Source organism: Lactuca virosa, chromosome 9 (assembly GCF_052849685.1).
Source record: "Lactuca virosa cultivar CGN04683 chromosome 9, Lactuca_virosa_CGN04683_v6, whole genome shotgun sequence".
Taxonomy (NCBI): Eukaryota; Viridiplantae; Streptophyta; class Magnoliopsida; order Asterales; family Asteraceae; genus Lactuca; species Lactuca virosa.
In genome coordinates, this window is record NC_136434.1 from 124,611,944 (window position 1) to 124,632,248 (window position 20,305).

Consider the following 20,305-nt stretch of genomic DNA (forward strand, 5'->3'; position numbering starts at 1 on the left):
TAAAACAAATTTATGTCCACATAATCATATGTGATTGAATACTTATAATCACATGTGATTAAATATATGAGAAAAAATATTGAAATGAAAACTCAAAAATGAATATTGTTCATATAAATCATATGTGATTTGATACATATAATCACATGTGATTATATGTATCTAATCACATATGATTAAAGTTGACAAAAAATAATTATTGAATCGAGAACACGATAATGACACATTTGATTAAATATATCTAATCACATTTGATTAAATATATCTAATCACATGTGATTATATGTATCTAATCACGTGATTTATATGGACAAAAAAGAATATTGTCCATATAAATCATATGTGATTAAATACACATAATCACATGTGATTATATACACATAATCACGGGTAGTGGTGATGGGTGGTGGTGGTGTGTAATTGTTGTTTGGTGGTGGTAGGTGGTGGTGGTGGTGGTGAAGGGTGGTGGGGGTGACATGTGGGGTGGTGATTATAGTGGGTGGCAGGTGGCGGTGGTGGGCGGTGGTGATCGGTGGTGGAGAAGGGTGATGGTGATAGGTGGTGGTAGTGGGTAGGTGGGTGGTGGTTGGTGATGAGGTTGGTGATGGTGTTTGGTGGTTTTAGTGGGAGATGGATAGGGTGGTGGTGGCGCGTGGTTGTGATGGGTGGTGAAGTTGGGTGGTGGTCGATGGTTGTCGGTGGTCGGTGGTTTTGGTAGGTGGTGGGTGGAGGTGATGCTGGCGGGTGGTGGTGATGGGTAGTGGGTGGTGGTTGGTGGTAGTGACAGGTGGTGGTCATAATGGTGGGTAGCGGGTGAGTGGTAGTGGTGGGTAGTGGAGATGGGTGGGTAGTGGTAGTGGTGGGTGGTGGTGATGGTGGTTGGTGGTGGTTTTGGTGGGTGGTAGGTGGGGGTGATGGTGACGGATGGTGGTGGTGGATGGTATTGTTTAGGTTGTGAGTGGTGTTGGTTAGTGATTTTTTTTTAATATTTTTTACTTATTTCTTGTTTTATATTAATATTATATGATGATTTTAATTTAAAAAAAATTGTGTGGTCAAAATTTGTTCTCAAATGTATGTATATCTTTGTGAGGACTGACATTCCGAATTTCAAATAGGAAAAAAACTATCTTGTTTTAAAAACAAGCTCGAAATCCTATGAATAATTCCAAATTATGATGAGTAATTTCAAATATAATTCCAACTCCAAAATATGAAGAATAATTCTAAAATTTTGAGAAAATATTTTGTTTTTTAATAAAATCTACCAAAAAATTAGATATAATGGGCGTGTTCGGCAAAAATAATTGGTAGCGGGTAGCTTGTAGCTGGTAGCGTTTTGTTAAACGCTACGTAAAGTAGCATTTGGATTTGAAGCTTTTTTTTTTAACTAAACATTATAAGCTTGTAGTGTCAAACGACGCTTTCTGTTCAAAACGAAGTGTTTTGTTAAACGCTATAAGTTACAAGCTTTCAAACGCTCCGTGTCGAACACGCCCATGGTTTAAAATATGATATTTTTTTTAAAAACCAAGTTATTTCTACCAATTACGGACACATGATTTCCTCTATTTATTAATTCTTGATATATATTTTTTTTCTCATTTCATAGTGGAATTGAATGGGAAATTACATTGTAACTCATCTTTATTTGTAGAAATCTTTTAATTTTTAAGATATTTCATGATTTTACATTATAATTTTATATTCTAACCACTAGAAATATATTATTGATTATGAATTAGGAAATGTATTATCAATTCATTTTACATGCTTAGTTTGACTTAGATGGTAAAAAAAAATTAGTGATTCTTTTTCTAAGTAATGAACTTTCTAATTTTATATCGAACGGTTAAATTTTCTAATAGTTTAGTGTTGTATGAATTTTTTTAATTGGATACTAATCCCTTTAATATCTAGATTTTGCTTTCTATATAATTTTTTAATCTTTTTGTTTGTAAAAAATCATTGATTTTCCTATTTTGTATTTTTTTTTTTACAAATATTTGATTAGTCATTAGGATTTTAAGATATCACATTCTTAGGCTAAGGGGAGTGGTAACACTCTTAACACTTTGTCACATCATATTTTGAAATGTCACCTCATTTTTTACAATTTAACACTTAATCTTAGCATTTGGTAGGGAGTGGTAACACTCCTAACACTCCATTTTTTTTATTTTTGATTTTCTTTTTTTAGTTTAATTAAATTACTTTATTTTAATATAAAAACATTTTTATGCATAAATATTAAACAAATTTTATGCACTTGATACAAGCTTTTTTGTGGTTGACAAATAAGTTTACTTTAACTTTTAAAAGCACATAATCAAAATGCCAAACTTTATTTTGCATAAACGAAAGAAATTCTTAAATAACAAATTTATTAACATAAAACATATAAACTAACAGTAAATGACAATAAAATAACTTACCACAAACGTGTTAAACTAAAATAATAAATTACATATACAGTTAAATTAAATAACTCAATTACATATCATGTGTCAAGGGCTAAATAATTCAAGCCCAACAACCCAGTAAAGGCCACCAAAGATATAAAGCATACCTAACCCAATTGCTTTGGGGATATGTGGAAGGCAGCCCCCATTGAAGAACCAAACGAAGCAGACATTTGTGTTTCTTCTCACCTTCTGTAATCAATGGTTTACAAACGAAGACCAAATAACAAATTGTTGGATCACCAATCCGCCCCTGATGGTCGCAATATTGTCAAACCATTGACCACCAATCAGTCTCCCTTTTCCTTCTCTCTCCTCTCGCCAAGGAAGTAACGAGTGCAACATAGCGAGCGCTAGGGGGCGGTGTTCTCCTTCCTTTAGCGAGCCTAGCGAGTGCTTTGGCACCTCCCACTCCGTTCAGCCTTATACTTCAATAATCACTTTCCAATACGTATCTTAAATCCGGTATATAACCCATATCCCTTAGTTTCTCTTTCAACACATCCAACACAAAATATAATTCATCTTTTTCTTCATGTTCTTCATCTTTTGCATAAAACTTATGAACTCTACCTCTAACACATATCCAACTACACCCCGCTTCCTTCTTAACTCCTCTTTCTTTCATCACATTTCTCACTCCAATTCCTTCCATAAAACTCCCTCTTTGCACATACGCATTAGAAAGAAGAACATAAGGAGACGAATCATGTGGATTAATTGAAATTATCTTTTTTGCAGCTATCTCTCCTAATTCAATATTTCCATAAACCCTACATGCTCCTAGTAAATTCTCCCAAACCATTACATTCGGTTCTACATCCATTTTCTTTATAAACACATACGCATCATTTATACGTCCAACACGACCTAACATATCAACAACACAACTATAATGCTCCATTTGAGGGACCAAATTGTAAATTTCCTTCATGGTTTTGAAATAATAAAGTCCTTCTTCTACCCTACCTCCATGGCTACAAGCAAACAAAACACACAACATTGTGATAGAATTCGGTTCAAAACCATTATCTTTCATCTTTTTGAACATTTCAAGAGCATTAACAACATCACCATGTTGTGCATAGCTTGAAATAATAGATGTCCATGTCACAACATCATGATTATTTACACTCTCGAATACAATTTTCGCATCATTTATGCTTCCACATTTTGCATACATATCAATCAAACCACTTTCTATACAATTATCAGTATTCCATCCGGTTTTCCATATAAGTCCATGAAGTTGTCGACCATATTCAAGAAAACAAAGACTAGCACACGCTACAAGGGCATTAGAAAACGTGAACTGATTAGGGGTAAAACCGTCTTTTCTCATCTCCGAGAAAATCACAAGTGCTTCCTCCCATTGAAGACACCGAGAATAACAACTCATCAAGATTGTCCACGATACTACATCTCGTTCCTTTACTTTATCAAAAACTTTCTTTACATCTTCAAGTGAACCACATTTAGAGTATGCATCTCCAATTGCATTTCTAACACTTAAGGACACAGTGTCATTGTCAGTGTCAGTGTCATTGTCATTGTCATATGACTCGTATCCAGACTTTTTCACAATCCCATGAACTTGTCTCACTAACCTTAAACTTTTCATAGTGGCAATTGCGGTAAATACACTACAATAAGTGTAAACATCTGATTTTATATTGGATTCACACATTCTCAGATAAAGCTCTAGAGCTTCTTGGATGCAATTACACTGTATGTAACCTGAAAGCATTGCATTCCATGGCATATTTAAAGAACAAGCGATGAAATATGTGTCAAAAACAGATCTAGCATCCGATATATCTCCACATTTGGAGTACATATCAATTAATCCAGTTCCCACAAAAACATCAGACTCCATATCCGATTCAATAATGCATTTATGGACATGTTTTCCTTTACTAACATCATGCAATTTCCCAATTGCCTTTAGAACGCTGACAAACGTGAATTTATTAGGAGTAAATCCTTTTTCAATCATTTCAAGAAAAGAATCAAATGCTTTTGCATAGAGACCATTTTCTGTGAACCCTGATATCAAAGCATTCCATGAAACTTCATTATGTTCTTCCATTGAAGTGAAAACTTTCCATGAATCATTAACCTTTCTCATCTTTGCATACATGTTAAGAAGTGATGTGGCAACACGAACATTTAATGTGTATCTTGTTTTAATTATTTGTGAGTGTATCATTTTTCCCAAATTAAGATAATCAAGGCCTAGACATAACTGAATAAATGCAGAATAGGTGAATGCATCTGGAAATATTCCACAATTTTGCATCTCAATGAAGTATCTGAATGCATCATGAAATAGCCCATTCTCTGTTGATCCTGTAACCATTACAGTCCATGAAAAAACATTTTTTTCACACATTGTGTTGAATAATAACTGAGCTTCTTTCAAGTTTGAGCACTTTGAATATGTGTGAGCTACATGATTGAGTAATATCAGTAAGTCTTCATTGGAATAATTGGATTTTAACACATACCCATGAATTGCTTTTGCTTCTTTGATGGATCTTTCTCGTGAACATTCATGGAGGAAGTTGACCAATTTCTGGACATGAATCTGATCACTGTAACTTTGGATTTGGACTACCCGATTTTTACGGGTAGGGAGAGAGGACAAAGATTTTGTTGAACTTTTAGCCTGCAATTGATATATACAAATCAAAGGGTCACATATGAACAAATTCTTTAATACTTCATTCGAGTGTCAGAAGTATGGAGAAGGAAAGAGGAATATCTTACTTTGTTATGTGAATTTGAGGTGAATAAGCCAAGCTTAGAAGAGAACTCCAGATATGTGCTTTTTACTAATAAATCGGTTGCCATTGTAAATAGTCAGAACTCAGATGGATCAGTTATCACTTCTATGGAATCTTAAAAAAAAAAAGGGAGCAGACAATAAAGAATCATCTTCGAGAAGAAAAGAATCGGAATTTGAGTTCATGCCTAAAGAAGATATAGTTCAGGGCATCAGGCATTTCATCGAACACTTGAATTGCATGTCGAACTGTTACATTGAGAGTTACTAAAATTACTTCCAATTAAAAAGAATAATCGCGAACGTAAATGTGTACAATCAACTATCTTTGCCTCCAGTTTTTCCATATCGAAAATGTCATGATAACAATTTCATGAAAACAACAAAAATCAAAATAAACAGAAGTGATAAAAAATTTCAAGAGAAATCGTGAGATTACCTTGCAACAAAATCAAAAGTGAGTGAGCGGAAGATGGAGTTGATTGGTTGAAGGAAATTACAGACTTGAAGCAGACAGTGAAGGAGAAAGGGATAACGGTTTGAAGGATATTATCCCGCCGGGTGCTGCAACTTACACGGGTTTAACCCGGAATAGATTTCAAATACCGCGTAGATGTAAGAAAAAGTTTATTTTCATTGTGAACCCCTTAGATTTAAATAAATATTTAGTTTACACCCTTTTTCCAATATATTAAACATTTTTGGGACTTGATTCTATTATCCACAATGTAATTTCTGTCTTGAAATCTACATTTCTTATATGGTTGAAAAGTTACTTTTGCATACTCATTTCGTTAAAATATAAGAAAATTTTTTATTTTCATAGAAACGAGAATTTAATATATGATTCTGTATTTTTAATTATACCCAATAGATAAACTATTATGTCTTAAACTATCATCAAACATAATCTTTAAAAAAATATTTAACTCACAGATATATGCTCTTTCTTTCTACTCCTGAGCCCGCTAAGGCCGGTGAGAGTGGTTGCGGTAGAGACCGCACCACCGGTGCCACATAGGCTGGAATACCGCCCCTCCACCGCGGTTTGGGTGCGGTGGAGACCGCACTACGGCTTCCCACGGGAGTACTCCTCTTTTCCATTTTCATTCAAAATGACCGTTGAAGTGTCGGATTTTTTTTTAAAAAAAATGTTCTTTTTTTCCTTTTTAACCTTTAAACTTTTCTATTTAAACCTCTCAAACCTTAACAATTATTTTTATCTTTCTACTACATTTCCTCTTAAAAAAAATTAAAAAATGTCGTCATTCGATTCTTCTGAAGACTTTTGATATTATGTTTGATTTTTTTGTCGCTGCTGCTAAATTGGCGGAACAAACGTATGAAGCGGCATGCAGTAGCGCAGCCGAAAGTGCAGAACGGAGAACCCGAATATATGTTTATAGAAATCGTGAAGAGGCAAACCAACGTTTGATACAAGACTACTTTCAAGAAAATGCCACTTTTCAATGGTACTATTTCCGAAGGCGTTTCAGAATGTTCAAACCTTTTGTACGAACATATAGTCGAAGATCTAACGGGGGAGTGTGATTTTTTCCAACAACAGCCCGATGTTAGAGATACACCCGGTTTCACCCTTTACAAAAATGCACAGCTGCACTTCGTCAATTAGCATATGGCATCTCTCCTGATGCGTTGGACGAGAGTTTTAGGATGTCCGCTAGGACTACACGAGATAGTCTCCATTATTTTTGCAAAACTATTATTCAACTTTATGGGCCAAAATATTTACGTAAGCCTACACACAATGACATCATGAAATTGCAATCTCATCATGCTAACGTACATGGCTTTCCTTGAATGTTAGGAAGTTTAGATTGTCTACATTGGGCTTGGGAAAATTGCCTTACCTCACACCACGGTCAATTTACCTGAGGTGATCATGAGCATCCAACGGTCATACTTGAAGCGGTGGCATCACAGGATCTGTGGATTTGGCATGTTTTGTTTTGGTTCTCCTGGTTCTCTTAACGACATTAATGTTCTTAATCGTTCACCTATATTTAACAACATATATGACGGATCTGCACCAGATTCTTCTTTTCAATTGCGTGGAACAACATATAAATATGGTTATTATCTAGTTGATGGGATCTATCCTGAGTATGCAGTTTTTGTTAAATCGCTTATGTTTTCGCATGATACTCGCCGGAAAAAATTCAATAAAGCACAAGAAAGAGCTAGGAAGGATGTCGAACGGGCTTTTGGAGCTCTCAAGAAACGTTGGTTCATATTGAAAAAACCAGCAATCTTTTTCAGCGAGGAAAAAAAGCATGAAGTCATGTATGCATGTATAATACTACATAACATGATTATCGAAGACGAAGGAAGAGCGATATGTGATTATGATGGGCAGGAAACCATTCCCAAGACACAAACAATAGAAATTGGTGGCGACGAGTACATTGAAAAGAGAGCAGAGGTTCATTCCAATGAAACATTTCACAATCTTCGTATGGACTTGGTGGAACACATTTACGGGATTCAACACATTAACCTCAATTTGGATCCCCCGGATGACCCGGAAGACGAGTTCTCGAACGATGATTTCATGTAGTTCGTTTATGTTTTTTATTTTAATTTCCTTTTTTTCTAAGTTTGTAGGTTTTTTTAAATGTGATGTTATTTTTTTTAAGTGATGCAATGTAATGGGTTTTTTTTATTAATGAAATATTTTGTTTTTGATTAAAACTAAAAATTTTAATTATATATATATATATATATATATATATATATATATATATATATATATATATATATATAGAGAGAGAGAGAGAGAGAGAGAGGTAGGTTCAAATGAAATATTGTGTGCTAGAATGCACCAATAAGAATTTAGTAATAATTATATGTATATTAAATGTTATCCATACTTATAACTCATTTTTATGGAAACTAATTAAATTCGTCATTAATGTCAACAATAATATTCTTTCAGAATGAATTTATATCTAGAAGAATGAAAATGTATTCCAGCAGAATGAGAGTGTATTCTAGTAGAATACACTCTCGTTCTTCATATTCCATGCAACTTTATTGTATTTTAAGTGAGTGAGTCCTGAAACAAAATACGAACTCATATATAACAACCTAGATGCGAATTCATTCTGAAAGAATGTTATTGCTGACATCAATGACGGATTTAATTAGTTTCCATAAAAAGATAATTATAATTATGGATATCAACTAATATACATATAATTATGGAAATCATTTAATATCTATATTTATTTAATTAATTAAGTATTTAATTTACTAAATTCCTATTGGTGCATTCTAGCACACAATAAATGTAAGAAACAAAATAACCTAGCCCTATATATATATATATATATATATATATATATATATATATATATATATATATATATATATATATACTCTAATAAATGTAGGCTTTTTTTTGTCACATGTCACAATCTCATTCAATTTGCCAAATGTCATTTTTTGATTATTTTGAATTAATTTTTTTTCCACATGTCATTTTAAGAGTTTTCTTATTTTATTAAATTTCACATAATATTTTAATGTAATGATTATAATAAATATAGTAATAAATGGATATCAATTTCATTAATGGACTTACCTTTTAATTTCAAAATTCCCAAATTAAAACTCATTAATTTCTTTTGTTTATTTATTTAAATTATTTGTTTAAATTTAAAATATAAAAAAAACATTTCAATTTTAATAATTCATTGTTTTTCTTATTTTCTTATAAATTTAAAGTTCCCAAATATTTAAACTTTTATATCTATTTTTTTTAAAATTAACCCATGTAATACATGAGTCTCACAACTAGTAAAATGAATAATTGTAATCTCCTTTTGCCAAGTGTCATTCTAATACAACTCCTCATTGTCATGTGTCATGTAGATATATTAGGCAACTCATTTTAAGATTCAAATTTACATTTTCTAGTTATATGTTAAATTTGAAGTTATAATAATTTTAAAATTTTGATATATCTCTTAATTAATAATTTATTTAAAATAATTGATTAATAATTATAAATTTTTATTATGAAAATTTAATTAATTTTATAACCCGTGGTTCCCACGGGTTATAAACTAGTATATATATATATATATATATATATATTGAGTATGGTACCACTCATTCGGTGTGGTATGAAACATATTTTTGTGGTAAATTGTGAGACGGCGCCTACATGGCATTGTGGTTACATGATGGAATGTGGCACCACTCCCTCCAGCCTAATACAACCAACACTTATCATTTTGTTTGGACCCATTACTTCTCACTTGAAGATACGTATCATACATGTATGAGTAATAATGTTTGATTTATAATAACCACACCTAATATAAAAGGTAGGTGGGGTCGAGGAGGTTTAATGTTGTTAATAATTGTGTAATGTTGTTAATAATTGTGTATGGTATTATTCAGTTGATAGAAGAACAAGTGATCGATGTGATCAAAAAACATTGAATGTGTCATTCTTTTTTTAGGGCTGCCAAATATGTAACACAGAGAACCAACCAACATGTTACCAACCGAACCAATTAAATCGGTAGCCAAGTTATTTGGTAGCCAATATGTTTGGCTGGTAATACCATGCCAATTAAGATGTCTTGGTACGGTAACGGTATGAAATTTTGAATACCACGGTTGTACCGTACCAACCAATATATATATATATATATATATATATATATATATATATATATATATATATATATATATATATTGGAGTAGGATCAAATGAGAACACCAAAAAGATTGAGAACGCGAGAACAAAGTATATTCATTTGTGATTCCATGTATTCATTTGTGGAGAAATGATAAATTTTTACGCCTTTAATTTCAATTGAAGAGAAAATGCATATTCATGTTGATTGTGCGTAAAAATTTATCATTTTTCCACAAATGAATACATGGAATCACAAATGAATATACTTGTTCTCGCGTTCTCAACCTTTTAGGTGTTCTCATTTGATCCTTTCCCTATATATATATATATATATATATATATATATATATATATATATATATATATATATATATATATATATATATATATATATATATATATATATATCAATTCATAAATACAAAGAAATATGAGTTCTCATATCTTCATGTTTTAATTAGAATAACAACTAACAAGTCTTAGAATTACTAAACTAAGTCTTAGAATTACTAAACTAACACATTGACCGACAAATTTCTTGATACTTATTGTTTGATGTGCACGAGATCGGTGATACATACACTAAAACTTAAAAAGAAATACTAACTTCTCATTCCTTGTACTTGTACTATTACCATTTGTTTCCTATAGCAACTTGCTAGGGGTGGACCTCTTTTAATCCTTTTAGTGGTTTCCAAATAAAAAGAATACTACCAGAAGCGAGTGAAGCAACGGCCAAATGTCCACAAATTCAACTTATATTCATGTATAGTACATATTAGTTAAAAATTTTGGTATATACCAAATACCAATATATACCAACCAAATTTGTTGGTAGCCAAATTAATTTGTACCAAGTACACTTGGTACGGTACTGGTAGCTAAAATCTTATACCAACTATAGTTGGTACGGTACACGGTTTGGAGAAAATAATCTCGGTACCGTACCAATTCCACCCCTACTTTTTTTATATGACAACGATGACAATTATATATGTATGTTTAATTATTATTTGAGAGAACATTACTTGCGCATATAAGGCTCATAAAGATCATTAGACCGGTGGGAGTGGTTGCGGTAGAGACCGCACCACCGGTGCCACATAGGCTGGAACACCGCCCCTCCATCGTAGTTTGGGTGCGGTGGAGGCCGCACTACGACTTCCCACGAGAGCACTCTTCTTTTCCACTTTTATCCAAAGTGACCGTTGAACGGCCGGATTTCTAAAATAAAAAAAGTTTTTTTTTGTTTCTATTTAACCTTTAAACTTTCCTATTTAAATCTCTCAAACCTTAACAAATTTTTTTTATCTTTCTACTACATTTCCTCTTAAAAAAAATTAAAAAATGCCGTCATCCAATTCTTCTGAAGACTTTGATATTATGTTTGATGTTTTTGTCGCTGCTGTTAAATTGGCGGAACAAACGTATGAAGCGACATGTAGTAGCGCAGTCGGAAGTGCAGAACGGAGAACCCGAATATATGTTTGTAGAAATCGTGAAGAGGCAAACCAACGCTTGATACAAGACTACTTTCAAGAACGCCCGATGCTAGAGATACACCCGATATAACGAGGGAGTGTGATCTTTTCCAACAACGCCCGATGCTAGAGATACACCCGGTTTCACCCCTTTACAAAAATACACAGCTGCACTTCGTCAATTAGCATATGGCATCCCTCCTGATGCGTTGGACAAGAGTTTTAGGATGTCCGCTAGGACTACACGAGATAGTCTCCATTATTTTTGCAAAACTATTATTCAACTTTATGGGCCAAAATATTTACGTAAGTCTACACGCAATGACATCATGAAATTGCAATCTCATCATGCTAACGTACATGGCTTTTTTGGAATGTTAGAAAGTTTAGATTGTCTATATTAGGCATGGGAAAATTATCCTACCTCACACCATGGTCAATTTACCCGAGGTGATCATGGGCATCCAACAGTCATACTTGAAATAGTGGCATCACAGGATCTGTGGATTTGGCATGCCTTTTTTGGTTCTCCTGGTTCTCTTAACGACATTAATCGTTCACCTATATTTAACAACTTATACGACGGATCTGCACCAGACTCTTCTTTCGAGTCTTTCCAATTGTGTGGAACACCATATAAATAAGGTTATTATCTAGTTGATGAGATCTATCCTGAGCAGGGCCGGCTCAACCAGTTTGGGGGCTCTAAGCGACCAAAAATTTGGGGCCCTTTGACATTTACTATACTTAATGTTATAAACCCTCCACCTTTATCCGGGCTTGGGACCGGCAATAATAAACTAAAAAGTTTACAAATGGCGGAGTTAAAAAAAAGTTATGTATATGTTTTTTGTGAATATATTTTATGACATAAAGTTAATTTTTCTAGCCTTTTTAGATGCAAATTCTTTAATGAAATTTTCATAATCAATTTCTTTTACTAAATGTTTTTCAATTGACAAAATAGATAATCCATTTAATCTTTCTTGTGACATTGTAGATCTTAAATAATTTTTTAACAGATTTAATTTAGAAAATGACCCTTTTTGTTTATCTGTAAAAACTTCTTCTTGCATTTTTCGTTTCCTTTTTGAGGCACCAGATTCGTATTTTCTCTTTGACATGATTATTAATTATTTGATTAATAATAACTATAAGTATAGAAGATATGGATTAGGATTATATCGCCTCTAAGATAATGGAAAACTCAAAAACAATGGAATCTGCCAATATGGATTCAGTGAACAATGGAATCAGCCAATCTGGAATCAGTGAACAATGGAATATGCCAATCTGGAATCAAAAATCATAAAGTTGAAAATATTAACAACTTTAATCATTCATGCCATTTGGATAAAGCCAAAAACAATTAAAATACAAATTACATAGCTTAATAATAAAACATTGTGTTTTAATCAGAAGACATTATATAACAGGATGTCAAACAAGAATCTCATTTAAAACAAAACCAAATTATGAGGCCAACGAACTTAAATTTTTTAGGTAATCGAGTTAACAGTTATGTGACACCAAAAATCTAAATTAAAAACTTTTTCTATTTTGGATGCTATATTTCTAATGAAATCAGTTATATACAGATCTAATTGAAATCTCACATGCAATGCCACATGATTCTGTCAATAATCAGGAACAAAACATTGTCCAATACTATCACATGTTAGTTTATTATGAAAAAAAATCATTCATTACATTGCAAAAGGTTAATTTACTATGAAAAAAAATCATTCATATGTAGTCTGTCAGTGTCAACATTCCTGGCTGCAATCAAGTGGATAAATAACTAGTTAACTGCTGATCCTACAAGACTGACTTTGTAAATTCTCTACATATGTATCGGTTCTACTTCTTCAGTCCTTTAACAAATGACAGTTCATTGAAAGATTCGTGATTGTGTCATGTCCATTGTGAAAAGATTAACCCTAATTAATTGGCTATTAACCCCAATTAGATAATCAGATATAATAGAAAAATCAAAAGTGAAAAGTGAAAATACAAGCATATTACCGTTTCAATGACAGCAGAATAGCATCAGATCATCAAATCAATGATATTTGAGCAATGGAGAAACCGAGAATGAAGAAGGAAGAAGAACTGAAGTTTGAAGAGTGAAGAACAATAGCGTGCAACGATTCAGCGAGACAGTGACTCAACAGAAGAGTAGAAGAAACGATTGGAGAAGGCCTAGAATTGAACACGAGAATGGAGAAAAAGAACGGAAGTTTAATCGTCGTATGTACTCGTCGCTTGAAGAATCGATCAGCACTATGCGTGATTTTTTGGAAACTACTAAGCTTGGATCGAAAGTAAACGGGGCCCCTTACAATTGGGGCCCTAAGCCCTACCTTTACTCATCAAACAATAAAGCCGACCCTGATGTTGAGTATGCAATTTTTGTTAAATCGTTTACATGTCCGCATGATACTCGCCGGAAAAAATTCAAGAAAGCACAAGAAAGGGCTAGGAAGGATGTCGAGCGGGCTTTTGTAGCTCTCAAGAAACGTTGGTTTATATTGAAAATACCAGCAATTTTTTTTCAGCGAGGAAAAAATGCATGAAGTCATGTATGCATGTATAATACTGCATAACATGATTATCGAAGACAAAGGAAGAGCGATATGTGATTATGATGAGTAGGAAACCATTCCCAAGACACAAACAATAGAAATCGGTGACGACGAATACATTGAAAAGAGAGCAGAGGTTCGTTCCAATGAAACATTTTACAATCTTCGTATGCACTTGGTGGTAGGGATGAGATTTAGAACCGGAAAACCGGACCGGAACCGGAATCGGACAGGAACCGGAACCGTTACAACCGAAATATATATAACCGGTTCCGGTTCCGGGTTTAAAAATTGGCTTTATCCGGGTCCCGGGTAATCCGGGTTTGGGTCCATCGGGTCCGGGTAAACCGGGTCTAAAAACCGGAACCAGTGTTTGGAACCGGAACCACTTTTAGGACCGGAACCGGTTTTTGTGAAACGTTTAAAAGATGCCTATCTCATTCGTTTCAACTCCGATTGACATGTGGTTTTTTCCAACATGTAGTTTAGAGTTTGTACATGACTTTAGACTATAAATTTACTATTTTTAGCTTTATATTCATTGACTTACAGTCCCCCAAAGTCGAGATATCAAAGCTGGAAGTTTTTAGTTTTTCAGTTTTTTTGTATTCGGTGAAAGTTTTAAAACATGCATATCTAATTCGTTTGAAGTCGGATTGACATGTGGTTTTCTCCAACTTGTAGTTTACAGTTTGTACATGAGTTTACGCTATAATTTTGTCATTTTTGGTTTAACATTCAATGATTTACAGTCCTCCGAAGTCGTGATATCAAAACTGAAAATTTTCAATTTTTCAGCTATTTGTTTTTGTACTTTGTATTATGTGAAAATGTTAACACATTCATATCTCATTCGTTTAAAGTCGGATTGACATACGGTTTTTTCCAGAGTGTATTTTAGAGTTTGTACATGATTTTAGACTATAATTTTGTTAATTTTGGTTTCATTTCAATGAGTTACAGTCCCCCAAAGTTGGGATATCAATATGAAAATTTTCAAAGTTCAACCCACTAAGTAGTAAGTAACTACCAAAAAATTCCGGTTTTTTCTAGGTTTTCTAGTTCTAAACCCACTTTATCCGGTTCCAACCTACCCACTTTGATGTTTCCGGGTTTTTCGGTTCTAGACCCACTTTACCCGGAACCGTACCCAGAACCGAACCGGAACCGGTTCCTATATACCGGTCCGGTTTCCGGTTCTACAAAATCCCGTTAACCGGTTTCGGGTTTTTCGGGTCCGGGTTTGGACCCACTTTCATTCCTACTTGATGGAACACATTTATGAGATTCAACACATTAACCTCAATTTTGACACCCCCCCCCCCCCCGATGACCCGGAAGACGAGTTCTCGGAGGACGATTTCATATAGTTCGTCCATGTTTTTTTTTTAATTTCCTTTTCTTTCTATGTTTGTAGGTTTTTTTAAATGTGATGTTATTTTTTTTAAGTGATGCAATGTAATTGGTTTTTTTATTAATGAAATATTTTGTTTTTGATTAAAACTAAAAAATTTTAATTATTTAAAATATATATATATATATATATATATATATATATATATATATATATATATATATATATATATTGAGTGTGGTACCACTCCTTAGAGCATCTCCAACCCACTCTCATTCTCCATTAGTTCCCCCATTTCTTTCTCTATTCCTCTCCAACCCTACTCTATTTATTCCCCTATTTTTGGGGAAATGAATAGTATAACACCATATATATGGTGTTATACTGTTCATTTCCCCCAAAATGGGGATGAAATTTGAATTGTCGGTTTTAGTCCCTCGTTTTATATATTTATACATTTCTGGTTTTTTTATCTAGTAACTATTATTTAAATGTAATATTTAATACTTATAATATTGTGTTATATATTAAATTATATTAATTAATTATAAATATAATTTTTTTTGTTTATCAAATTCATATTAAAATTTAAATACATATTGAAATTTTAAAACACAATAACCTATTTTATAAAAGCTTATAATTACGTATTATAAATATAATCTTATTATTTAATATTATTGTAATGAAAAAAAATATATAGATTATATATTTGTTAAAACCAAATTCTTTGAAGGGGCGTATTTGATAATTTATATAAGTTAGAAGAATGGAATATACTTTTTGGGGGTAAAAATGGGGTAAAAAATGGAGTAGGGTTGGAGATGAAACACTATTTACCTCATTTTTTTAGTCCATTTTTGGGGAAAAAAATAGAAATGGGTTGTAGATGGTCTTAGGTGTGGAATAAAACCATATTTTTGTGGTAAATTGTTAGGTAGCGCCTACGTGACACTATGGTTTCAAAACCATATTGTTTCAAAAGAAACTGAAATTAATTCCAAATTAAAAATAAGACAACTTAACAATTCAGCTCAAAGCTTCGAGTGGCTACAACTAGAGTACTTGTTATATTGCCAACAGATAAATTTAAGTCACCTTTATTCAGTTTCCAACTTCTTTTCAATCCGTACACATATTTAGAAATGTCAATATCAACTACTTAGGAGCTAGATGAAAAGGTAAAAATTTCTATTAGATAGAACCTGAATTGAAAACTTTAATTGAAATCTTTAACTTTGCCTTTTTTCAGTTTAGTTACGTACGTAGGAAAGTTCCTCTTCGAAGTGACTTTCTTGCCATAATGGTAACATTTGGCATACTTATCAAGGTTTTTTTCTTGGGATGAAGCGCAACCTTTGGGGCAACAACCTTATCTTGGTCTTTTCCCTTTTTATGTGGCTTCCTTTTGACACATCATTCCATGATGATAAGACTCACTCCGTGGTGATGATGTGTTATCAGAATTTATTGAGCTGTGTCTCGATACTCAATGACATAAGACTCGTTCCAGTTCCTTCGGGTTTGAAGTTCAATCTAAACTTGGATGGTATATACACTGTTAACACGATGAGAAGACACATTGATTCTACTGGAACACCTTACAATGGCTTGGTTACCGAATGGTCAAAAAGTATCCCACTTAAAGTCAGATGCTTGATATGGCGTGCTATGCAAGGAAAAATACCTGTTGCAATGGAACTTAAGAGAAGAGGCGTTAATGCACATTCCGATTTATGTGTTCTATGTGGTAATGAGCAGGAAACGGTAGATCATCTGTTCGTAAAATGCATAGTGGTGGATGAGACTCGCGATTGGATTTTCAAATGATGTGAATTACCAAAGAGACAATTTCTCAACATGGATGAATTTCTCAACTTTGGTGCTTCATGGGATAATTGCCCTAAGAAAAGGCTATCCGTCACAATAATCTTCTATTGTTTGTTGTGGCGGGTATGGAAAGCAAAGAATAACAAGGTATTTAATAAGGTGCACAACACTCCTGCAAAAATTGCAGATGATATTATTTCTCAGTCCTTTTCGTGGTTTAAACATAGGAGTTCGAATTTATGTGGTAGTTGGGTGGATTGGAGTATCTCACATTTTACTTTCTATTAATTTTGCATTGTTATTGTATTTGTACCTTGTCCATGTTTCTTAGCTACTTGCTAAGCATGTGACTTTATTTATAATATTTGCTGTTTCAAGAAAAAAAAAAAAAATTCCATGATGATAAGAACTTCTAGGGCCTTGGAAATAATAATCTTGTCAGCAGTTTAATTTAAGAATCAGGTGCAACTCCAAGACAAATTTTTATAAAAACATTAACTATCTTAGAAAAACATTAACTATCTAAAGGTTAAGGTTCGTATTAAACTTACTATCATATGCAGTTGATCATACATTCAATAATAAGCTTAATGCATAGATAAAGGTAGAAACTATATTATGGACTGTAAATGATTGTTGTCCAACTGGCATGTTCAGTGCTTATTCATCCAATTGTACAGTTGGACCGACAACATGGTTGACCAAATCATACTTTTTGGACCCATCCATAATCATCTGATTTATAGCGTATATTACCTTTTTCAAAATACTCAGTTAATATTCTGTAATACATGACACTAGAATATTGATTTCCACGTCGGAAAAAAGAATGAAGAAAGTAAACTATCATACAAGAAAGTAGAAACCACTACACAAAGTCATATTTAGTTTCCTAAGCTGTAGAGATTGGAAGAAATTGCAATTGTGCTTGTAATAACAGCCAGAATTATCATCGTTGCTCCAATTATCTTGTCCTTTCTTGAAGAAATACCATGTACATCTCTGTTATATTTCGTAAACTTAACACAATCAGCAATTTTGAATTACAAACTTATAAATAAGTAATGGTGTATATATTTACCTGAGAGCAAGAGCACCAGGGAAGATGAAGGCAATGCTAACAGCAGCTGTTGATCCCATGAACTGAAAGAAATACCATATATTTGGAATGGCTATGGCGATGAGATAAGCTGCAGCTAGCAGAATAAACGTGAGGAACAGAAATCTCTTGTTGTCTTTAGCAAGAAGAGACTTATCAGGGAAAAGAAACTCATCGATATTTGTCCTCAAAGAAAAGTTCAACAAAGGGAACACCAGCATCAAGTGGAATGCATAGCTTAATCGAACAATATCATTCAACACAGATCCAATCATCGATCCAGTTGCTTCATCAAAGTTTACAAGAATGTCAGCCTCGATTGAATCCCCAAACAGAATGTACCCAAATAGCCCAATTGAGAAGTAAATTAGGGCACAAAGTATGAGAGAGATTCGAACTGCAGACGCCATTGCTTCGGGTTTACCTAGCTCTACACCAATCGCATGTACTACAACAAAATAGATCATGTAGTAGCTTTCGTTTAGTTTCATTTTGTTGGAATGATGACGTTTTTTTAGTTTTTAGTTACTAGTTCTTACCATTGAAATGGAAAGTGAAAGCTGTGACGATGACAGGGATGGCTGTAAAGAGGTTGAAGAAGGCGGCTTGATCATCTAACTGAGGTAACGATCTGATGTTCCTTGTTTCTCCTTTCACAGTTGCAGAGATCGCCATGGCTGAACAGATTCCGACGAACACTATTGCTAATAGAACAGCTACTGCTGAGCTCATCGATAGAAATTCTGTTGTGAAAAAGAGTAATTAGGTTAAGCTTGCGATCATGGTGGTGGAAAAAGTGAGAAATTACTTACCAACACGGCGGAATAAGACTAATGGAAGCATAACGAAGATAACGATGAAGAGGATGGCGACGTTGCGTGTGTTCCACCAGTGAATACCGAACCATTCTTGCAATACTCCCAAATGAACCGATTCTTCTCCAGATTGCGCTCCTGAGAGAACATCTCCTGATAATACAAAATCGCACAGTATCGTATCACAATCAGGAACTATTTATGATGAATTTAGTCATAGCATTTAGAAATTGAAAATGTTATTTCTAAACGCCATAGCGAACGAGTTTCCATTGAAGGATTTGTGATTTCCTCATACAGATTTGAAGCTAAGAATTATTCATTACAATTTACATGTTGCCAGTACGAACTGTTCTGATTTACAAAATCTAACGATATCATATAGTCAATGGCTTCAATTTAACTAAATCAAAGTAATAATTTAGAATTTGATCGATAATCAAATGCATATATGTTAATGTTGCTTACCGATGATGATGAGATAGATGATCAAACAACCGAGATTCGTAATCATGACACAAATCTGAACAGCAACAGATCCTATCCTTCCAAACGACTCCTTCATCAGTCCTGCATACGTCGTGGATCCCCCAGCGTAACTAAACCTCAACATGAACTCCACAGAAACATCCACCAGCCACGCAATCAGCACGATCAGCACAAACGCTGGAAATACGCCTAAAACTTTGAGAGTCGCCGGAATCGACATAATTCCGGCACCTATTATGCTCGTGGAAACATTGAACACGGCTCCGGAAACCGACGGTTGCTTCTCCTCTGTGGATGTTTCCGGTGATTCATGCTCCGGCAGAAGTGGAACTACATTATCAGAGTTGACCGGCGACATCCTGAAATCTCTCTCTGGTATTAAACGTTCATCGAGTTCGTTTTATATACGGAGTTGGGTTTATGATTGAGGTAGAATGAAATTACGAAAATGGACATGATGAGCTCGTAAGTTGAAGAGTAAAATGGGAAAAGAGAGGAGGCGGGTGTAATTAAGAGTTAGGTAATCCTGGATGTGGCGAGTGGTGTAGAATTAAATGTATGTGGACGTAAATCCAGTCAGGTAACGTGGAGAAAGACCACAGTCAACATATATGCATGTGATTCACGTTATGATTATAATTTATAAATGAAATTATTTTTATTTAATTCAATATTAAAGATATGAACGTTATATAATCAGGAATATTTAAGATTCCTTGTAAAGGACAATTAT

General features: G+C 33.6%; 3 protein-coding genes across 4 annotated transcripts; 1 reads left to right on the forward strand and 2 right to left on the reverse strand.

The window, feature by feature from the left end:
- Positions 1-2,406: 2,406 nt before the first annotated feature.
- On the reverse strand, positions 2,407-5,804 carry LOC145138229 (pentatricopeptide repeat-containing protein At3g49170, chloroplastic-like). 2 transcript variants are annotated; one of them, XM_079072343.1, is made up of 3 exons: positions 5,687-5,804; positions 5,232-5,496; positions 2,407-5,130 (listed from the first exon to the last, which is right to left on the reverse strand). In XM_079072343.1, the coding sequence occupies exons 2-3, from the start codon at positions 5,313-5,315 to the stop codon at positions 2,893-2,895; spliced, it is 2,322 nt and encodes a 773-aa protein (XP_078928469.1). In that variant the 5' UTR covers positions 5,316-5,496; positions 5,687-5,804; the 3' UTR covers positions 2,407-2,892. The 2 variants fall into 2 exon arrangements, with proteins under 2 accessions (XP_078928469.1, XP_078928470.1); XM_079072344.1 differs by lacking the exon at positions 5,687-5,804 and having other exon boundaries at positions 2,407-4,811; positions 4,970-5,130; positions 5,232-5,296.
- Positions 5,805-7,150: 1,346 nt separating this feature from the next.
- On the forward strand, positions 7,151-7,825 carry LOC145139759 (uncharacterized). Its single transcript, XM_079073470.1, has one exon. It carries the CDS (start codon positions 7,151-7,153, stop codon positions 7,823-7,825), a length of 675 nt encoding a protein of 224 aa, XP_078929596.1.
- A 10,072-nt stretch (positions 7,826-17,897) lies between these two features.
- Positions 17,898-20,037, reverse strand: LOC145138578 (amino acid transporter AVT6C-like). Its single transcript, XM_079072640.1, has 5 exons — positions 19,552-20,037; positions 19,081-19,236; positions 18,808-19,011; positions 18,251-18,716; positions 17,898-18,171 (listed from the first exon to the last, which is right to left on the reverse strand). Exons 1-5 carry the CDS (start codon positions 19,928-19,930, stop codon positions 18,054-18,056), a joined length of 1,323 nt encoding a protein of 440 aa, XP_078928766.1. The 5' UTR covers positions 19,931-20,037; the 3' UTR covers positions 17,898-18,053.
- Between the last annotated feature and the right edge of the window lie 268 nt (positions 20,038-20,305).

Coding starts and splice junctions, on each gene's coding strand:
- LOC145138229 (XM_079072343.1), bottom strand. CDS start 5,315: ATGGCAACCGATTTATTAGTAAAAAGCACATATCTGGAGTTCTCTTCT. Junction 5,131..5,231: donor CCTCAAATTCACATAACAAA/GTAAGATATTCC, acceptor TATCAATTGCAG/GCTAAAAGTTCAACAAAATC.
- LOC145139759 (XM_079073470.1), top strand. CDS start 7,151: ATGAGCATCCAACGGTCATACTTGAAGCGGTGGCATCACAGGATCTGT.
- LOC145138578 (XM_079072640.1), bottom strand. CDS start 19,930: ATGTCGCCGGTCAACTCTGATAATGTAGTTCCACTTCTGCCGGAGCAT. Junction 19,237..19,551: donor CATCTATCTCATCATCATCG/GTAAGCAACATT, acceptor TTGTATTATCAG/GAGATGTTCTCTCAGGAGCG. Junction 19,012..19,080: donor AGTCTTATTCCGCCGTGTTG/GTAAGTAATTTC, acceptor TTTTCACAACAG/AATTTCTATCGATGAGCTCA.